The following is a 7749-nucleotide window of genomic DNA, read 5'->3' as shown; positions in this document are numbered from 1 at the left end:
GGAGTGGATTATCCTTCCAAGTTCCTTTATTTGTGTTTCTGTGTGTGTGTAGGAGGAAGAGGATAGTATTGTTGGAGGGCTGGATCTTCACTATAGACTATAAATCTGGGCTCAGTAATAAGGACAGTTGTATCCTTTCTAGGTGATTTCAACCCTGAGATACTATTGTCAAAAAGGGAGTGGATGGCATTGTGTCTCCTAAGGAGGAGTCATTTTAATAGAGGGCATGATAATAGTCTTAAGATTCTCAAAAAATTTCAGTTTTCTGCTCTTTGGGTATAAGCAAATTATTTCTATCTTTGTTAGCCCTGGAGGATTGAAGTGAATTAGTACACAGACTTCAAATCTTTGCAGGAGGAGAAAGGAACCTTCTTTTGTAAGGAAAGGTTAGGGCTTCTGCTGTGGACATGGGTGATTTATTAGACTTGGTTTTTGAGGAAGGGTATCACCCAGTTAATACAGTGTTCGATAAGAGTATTATTAAAGTAGTTAGATTTGCCTCATGATTTCTGCCCAGTAGTCTTAAATGCAAAACAAGATTAATTTGAATATACAGGGAAGAAAAGAACCTTGGGATTGACAAAGGCTATTTTTTAATTTATTTTTATTTATTTTTTTAAAGGCTGATAGTATCAACTAAAAACTTGAAATTTGTATCTGCCACACACAGAACAATCTCCAAGTGTGCACTACATTCATGGAAGTACCTTGGGAAATTAGGTCAAAATAAACTGACAGAAACTATGAAACAAACATGATAATGATAATAAGACATTTATTTTTCATACTCATTTGGAAGAAATGGGAAAAGTCAGTTTGCCCTACCTAATGATAGTCTTTCTGAAAGAGTCTCCATTCACTCCATAGAATTGGGTAGGTGGCTTGATCTCAGAAGATTTTGTAGTTAATTAATAAAGAGAATTCCTGTTGAAGAATGTGGTCAAAGGGTGAGTCTTTGTGAGCAGCTTCGCTGGTGCACAGCCAGACTCCCTCTCTGAGTGAAGCTTTTCCCACATTGGCCACATAGATACGGTGTCTCTCCTGTGTGGATTTTGCCATGCAGTATGCAATTTCCTCTGGTATGGAAACTCTTTCTGCACTGTACACAGGCATATGGTTTCAGGCCTGTGTGGACCCTGATGTGGACAATTAAGCTTCCTTTCTGACTGAAGGCTTTTCCACACTGATCACATCTATAGGGCTTCTCGCCACTGTGAACTCTTCTATGAACAGCAAGGTTACTCTGATTCCTGAAACTTCTCTGACAAATTGCACACTCGTAGGGTTTCTGTCCAGTGTGGAGTCTTTCATGAACAGCCAGACTTCCTCGTTGACTGAAACTTTTCCCACACTCCTTGCACTGATAAGGCTTCTCTCCTGTGTGTATTCGCTGATGTGTAACAAGATTGCCTTTGGCCCTGAAGCTTTTTCCACAATGGGTACACTCAAAGGGCTTTTGACCAGTGTGGATTCTCTCATGTAACGTTAGGCTACCCTTTTGCCTGAAGGATTTCCCACATTCCTGGCACTCATAGACCCTCTGTCTCACACCAGGTGAATCTTCCTGTAGTGCCTTAAAATCTGGGGATTTTTGTTCCAGCTTCTCTCTTCTGAAAGAATTCTGGAAGTCCCAGCTTGAGGATCCTGTGGCCTCAGTGTGATCATATTTGTGGTGGGCTTCTGTCATCACATCTGGTAAAATGAGAGGGAAGCCAGGTAAGATGCACTAATATGCTGAGTGAGAAGAATAGGGAAGAAAGAAACAATGCTTTGTTGAGTGCTTATTATGTGCCAGACATTACACAGTGAACTTTGCATAGATAATTTAACAGTGAAAACAATCCCATGAGATGCTACAGACAAGGATATGAAAGCATAGAGAGGTTGTCAAAGATTATGCATTTAGGTTAGCATAGAGCTGAGATTCAAACACAGGCATATTCCACTGCCTCTGTATTTTGTTTAATTTAGCCTCCCAAATAATCTTGGGATACAGGATCACATAGAGCCCCATATCCAAATTTTATCTGACTTCAAACAGGTGAGGATCCAGGTTGGGCAGGGCCTAAAGCTTTAAAATTTTGGAGGCACTTCATTAGGAAAAAGTACAAAAGTGGGAACAGGGCCTTGAAGAGACCATGCAAGAGAGGAATCCTGAAACTTAGATTTCATTAGCTTTCATGAAAAATCCACTTCTGTACTAGTCTGCTTTCCTGACAGTGGAGTAAACTCCATGACATCATAAAATATGTAGTAGAATACTTGGTACTTTTAAAAAATATATATATATTTATTGATTTTTGAGAGAGAGAGAGAGAGAGAGAAAGAGAGAAAGGAGAGGGATAGTGAGAGAAACCTGTATGAGAGAGAAACATCGTCATCAATCGGCTGCCTCCTGCACCCCCCGCCCCCACAGGGGATTGAGCCCACAACCCAAGCATGTGCCCTGATGGGGAATTGAACTGGAAGCCTCTTGGTTCCTGGCTCTATGCTCAACCGTTGAGCTACACCAGCAGGGCAGAATCCTTGGTACTTTACACTTATTGTCTCTAATCCCTGCAACTCAGCAGGGTAGAGCCTGTTGTCCTGTTTCATAGATGAAGACCCTGCAGTTCAATGAAGTTAAATAATCTGTTGATACTCCAGCTTGAGCCAGAAAAACTACAGTATCTGATCCAAGGAATTTTTCCCTTTCAAATTCATTCTACTTCAGTCTACTAAGCTATGGTGGAATTGAAATCAGTTTTGGTTTAGAAGTTATTCTCAAACAATTCCTATGCAGCTGTTGACAGTATTTTCCAATATTGCCCTGTATCCGAGTCTTCTACTGCCCTTTAAATATGGGTCCAATTTATCACTACCCTGGATTAACAGTTTCCTTGGAGTCATCCTAGGGCAGTGGTTCTCAACCTTCTAGCCCTTTAAATACAGTTCCTCATGTTGTGACCCAACCATAAAATTATTTTCGTTGCTACTTCATAACTGTAATGTTGCTACTGTTATGAATCGTAATGTAAATATCTGATATGCAGGATGGTCTTAGGTGACCCCTGTGAAAGGGTCATTTGACCGCCAAAGGGGTCGTGACCCACAGGTTGAGAACTGCTGTCCTAGGGAGATTTTTCTCATTGTTCCTCTGCCTTACCCTTCCTTACTCAGTGACTGCACTGAGATTTAAAGCTGCTCATTCATTTTCTGAGAAACTACCTCAAGTTTATCTCCATATCAGGATTGTTTTCTGCTGTTTCTACTGTTATTTCTAACTCGAACTTGCAGGCTTTTCCTATAACACCCAGAAATGGTGAGCTCCACGCAGGAATGTCTCCTCTGCATCCTCAGCCTGCCAACCAGTGCTGAGGACAGGGACACTCCATATGGGGAGCTGAGGGCATCCCAGTGATCAACTGACTCACTCACTGAAGAATGCTACATTCTGGGCATATCGTCCATGACAGTCCAGCAGGGTAGCTGTTGGAAATCCAAACATGTCCACTCCTGCTGTATGACCTTAATCACCACCTCTTCATATGCTGCTTCCATAGGCTGTTCTTGAGCACCTGAGGAGGAAAACACCGAAGAAACAAACAAAAACAAAATAGAACAAAAACAGGAGAGGGCAGGAGAATTGATGAGTGAAAAGATTAAAGTCAGGAGCTCGTTTGAAGTACGAGTAAATGGAAGACTCTGGATGGACTGATGTAATGTTAGTCACTTATAATGTAACAGAAAAATGGCCTTAAAGGTACCATGACCACACACAAATGAGCCCGGGGGGAAGCAGGTGGAAAGGAGATAACATGTACACACATATCTCTCTCCTCCTGCCAATTCTAAGATAATGGGCACTCCTGTTTGTTCCTTCGCCTTGGTATGTGATTATAATCTTCTAATCCCTTCCCCTATCTAACCATCTGCTATTTGGATAGCCTCCAGAATATAAAAAACTCAATATTCAGACTTCATGATTGGTTCTACGATAGAAATGGCTGTGGTCCTCCTCTGCAGTTCCCCCTAAGTTATAAGGACAGAATACGATATTTCATATGTTACCTTTAAACAATTCTTAGGAGGCTCCAGATCCAGACCTTCCTCTCTCCTACTCTTCAAGATATGAGGGAAGTGTACGTACTTGTCAGTACTTGGACAAGGAAGACCTACTTTGGATTCCAAAACCTAGCCCAAGGCATTCCAACTAGGGTGAGTAACTTGCCCAAATTCTCAGAGCCAGTAAGGAGTCAAGGTTGAAGAAAGATTCAAATCCAAGGTTTTCAGTATACAAAGCCTATGCCTTTAGACTAGACAATTCTCTAGTTCCTCATCATTAAAGAGCTGGTGGCAATTTTTATAACATGGAACAGAATGGAACAGGGCTTGGCCAGACTTTACTACTCATCTAGATCCTAGGAATTCTCTTGCCCCATGTTACCTTTTTCTATTTTTTCACTTTGGAATATTTTCTTCTTACCAGGATCCTGATTGCCACATTCTTACACATTTTTACAGTGGTTCTGGTGTATAATCTTTGTTTCCCTCCAATATGTCTCATCAAAATGCTGGCCACCCGATTTAATGAAATGGAAGCGTGATGCTGCAGTTCTTTGCTTTGTTAACAGAAGCACGTGGTCTTCTTGTCAACTGCACATTCTGCTGCTTGTTATGGTGACTGAAGAGGCATTTCAAACTCTTACTTGGAGGACTCACCTCTAACTGGGAATACAAGCTGCAAAGGAATCCCTGATACTACAGGACATTAATTTGGAAGTCCCAGGTGTCACTGCTCAACAACTGCACATTCACCAAGAGTCAGTGGGAAGCACCTGGCACCTGCTGACTGAGGTTGGACTCTGTCCCTGCGGAATCCAGCAAACAGAGTTTGGTCAGAACAAGTGGGTGGAACTTACAGCTCTGCCTCTTCACAGACTATGAGCTCTTCAACAAGTAATAAACTCAGCTGCATCTCAGGAACTTCCTTGATTAAGAAAGGGAAACTCTTATTTTTCTCCTGGCATCACATGTCTGAGGAATTAATTTCCTGCAGAATTTGGAGACAGTGGCTTTGTCATAGAAAATATTGCCTTTCCAAGCAGAATGGCTATTTACCCTTTGGAAAGTTCAGAATTGGGCCATGAGAGACTTGGATTTCTGCCTTGGCTCCCCACTCCCCCTTGTGACCTTGGGCACATAACCAAACAATCCTGCCTCTATTTCCTCACTTATTAAGTAGGTTAATAACAGTTCCATATCAGGTAATTCCTGGGAGAATAAAAGAACCAAATGTGACAATACCTATGATTTAAGGCCTGAAGTTGACAGCCCTCAAGGAGAGGATGAGAGGAGGGGGTGACTGCTGTCTCTGGGACCTCGTGGGGCATAGTTTCAGCATTAGAGATTCTGGGCGGGGTGACTATTTTCTCCACACAACTGAGTCCATTTAGTCCTTCCTCCCATTTACCCTCCCTAGAGAGACTGCAAGTTTCCTGTCCATCTGAACCCTCACGCAGGCCCAGGGGACACCTGTCTGTGACCGCCCCCTCCCGCGACTCCGGGATGTGGGGCCTTCCACACGCCCTGCCCTGCACAGCGGTGGTCGGAGGGACCCCTGCTCCTAGGGGCTGGCTTTCCCTCCCTCCTCAGCATCCCCATGCATGCCCTGCGTGCCGGCCCTCAACCCCACCTCCAGTCCAGCTGGACGCTTCCTACAGCCGCAGACTTCTCCCCTTGCGGCTGGCCTCCTTTGCAGCGGGGCAGGCTTGCCCTGCTCAGGGTCGTGGGGGCAGCAGGGGGCCCCAGGGGCCCCGGGGGCCGCCTGCCAGCCTGGCCCTGGCTCACCTGGGTGCCCTGACCTGCCAGCAGCCTCACTCACCACAGCCGTGCAAGCCCACGGACAGACAAAGGCCAGCGCCGGTCCGCAGCAGCGCGCCTGCGAACAAACCAGACTACAACTCCCAGGAGGCTCTGCGTAAACCAGCCCTGCAGGCCCTGGGCCTCCGCGGCTAACTTTTTCAGAGCACTGTGGGAAATGTAGTTCTGGGGGGAGCCAGGCCGCTGCCAGAGGTGGGGACTTGTTCTCAGACTAGCAGAGCCAGGGGGAATGGACAACCTGGTGAAGCTGTCTGCTGAGGAATATAAGGTTCTTGCAGGGCAGGGTGGAAGGGAACAAAGTGTTGGGGAGAAGTTGATTGATAAAGCCTTGGGTATTTAGGGGTTATGTGTTGAGTGCTGTGTTAGATAGGACAAGGGTCCCAAGGTCTGGGCAGTTTTTACTAAATGTTATTCCTGCTAAATGTAAAAGGCTAAGCCTCCCTTTGGGAGGTAGAGCTTTGGGTATGAATCCCCTGTCTCCTTTACTTCTGCAAGTAAATAAAACTACCTTGCGACCACGGTGGCTCGATCTTGAACAGAGCACCCCAAGAAGTGAACCTGAGTAGGTAACAAATTTGGTGACTTCAGATGGGCCTCTTAAAAGGACTCCCTCTCCACCTGGTGTGGATGCTTGGCGAAGCAGCTGGCAGGTGCCTGGGTATGTGCTGGACCGAGGACCTTTCTCTGGGAGACTCCCGTGTGGTGCTGACCACCAAAAGGGCTTCCTGGCCTGCCTCACAGGGAAGCCGAGTGGCCACCTGAACCTGTTTCATTCAGCACTTTACTAGTAGAAGGGAGGTGGGTAGGTCAGCCTAGTGGCTGCTTTAATTGGCATATCTCATTTTGGGTATAGGGTTGTTGGAGAGGTAATTTCAGTTTTGGTTTGTGCTTGGTTTCTGGTTGGTTGGGCAGGAACTGTCTCTGAGAAGATAGATTCAGAGCCCAACTTCGGTCTAACTCTGGGGAGTCAAGGAATGCCTGTGGAGCAGTCCAAGACATTCTCGGGTGACAGTCTCTGGTCCGGTTGTCTGATTGTTCTGCAAAAGCTGGATTTTGTTCTTTGTGTGACCTTGTTTGTCTTATATGTAAATGTACTGGACTTGCAAAATGAAGCAGGCAGAATCAACCAGGTGCATGTATTTTGAGTAATAAAAGCCAAAAGGTAGGGCTTCCTAGCGACAAGGTGTGGGAGGAAGGTGGAAATGACACAGGGAAATGAACTGTTTTTAGAGTGGTCTTAACAAGTAATTTACTGGTTTCATGTCCATTCATTTGCAGGATGGTTTTGAGATCACTGACTCTGGGCAAGTGCACAGTCATTCATTCCCTGTCAGAGCCCAGGCAAGTCCAAAGGCTCATGAGACCTCAGCTTCTTTTCTGAGCAGCAGCCCATTAGCTCCCCCGCTTCAAAGCTATGGGGTGGCTGGGGTGGGGCAGGTTGAGGTGAGAGAACTTGCTCTCTGTATCCACAGGCAGGATGAGGTGCTTCTAAACTGTGTCCCATTGCTGGGGAGTGACCCCCATTCAGCCCTATAGCTTTGGCAGTCTGCGGTCAGTGGAATTGGCTGACCTGCATTAGCTCCCCCGCTTCAAAGCTATGGGGTGGCTGGGGTGGGGCAGGTTGAGGTGAGAGAACTTGCTCTCTGTATCCACAGGCAGGATGAGGTGCTCCTAAACTGTGTCCCATTGCTGGGGAGTGACCCCCATTCAGCCCTATGGCTTTGGCAGTCGGCGGTCAGTGGAATTGGCTGACCTGGGCACTTGCCCTACTGTGGAAGCAGCAAGGTGGAGCCAGCCCAGTGTTTGTCAAAGGCTGAGGCAGCTACAGACGTTTAGGAACAGAATACTGCACTGCTGAGGTGTGAGTTGGAAGGGAGACAGGGGCAG

General features: G+C 45.8%; 1 protein-coding gene across 4 annotated transcripts; it reads right to left on the bottom strand.

The window, feature by feature from the left end:
* Positions 1-755: 755 nt before the first annotated feature.
* Positions 756-5943, bottom strand: ZNF32 (zinc finger protein 32). 4 transcript variants are annotated; one of them, XM_006774493.2, is made up of 3 exons: positions 5675-5943; positions 3418-3557; positions 756-1692 (listed from the first exon to the last, which is right to left on the bottom strand). In XM_006774493.2, exons 2-3 carry the CDS (start codon positions 3485-3487, stop codon positions 941-943), a joined length of 822 nt encoding a protein of 273 aa, XP_006774556.1. In that variant the 5' UTR covers positions 3488-3557; positions 5675-5943; the 3' UTR covers positions 756-940. The 4 variants fall into 4 exon arrangements, with proteins under 4 accessions (XP_006774556.1, XP_006774557.1, XP_006774555.1 ...); XM_006774494.2 differs by having other exon boundaries at positions 5830-5943; XM_006774492.1 differs by having other exon boundaries at positions 5864-5937.
* Between the last annotated feature and the right edge of the window lie 1806 nt (positions 5944-7749).

Source organism: Myotis davidii, unplaced genomic scaffold, assembly GCF_000327345.1.
Source record: "Myotis davidii unplaced genomic scaffold, ASM32734v1 scaffold368, whole genome shotgun sequence".
Taxonomy (NCBI): Eukaryota; Metazoa; Chordata; class Mammalia; order Chiroptera; family Vespertilionidae; genus Myotis; species Myotis davidii.
Note: the sequence above shows the minus strand (reverse complement) of the source record. Positions and strands in the feature narration are given on the sequence as shown.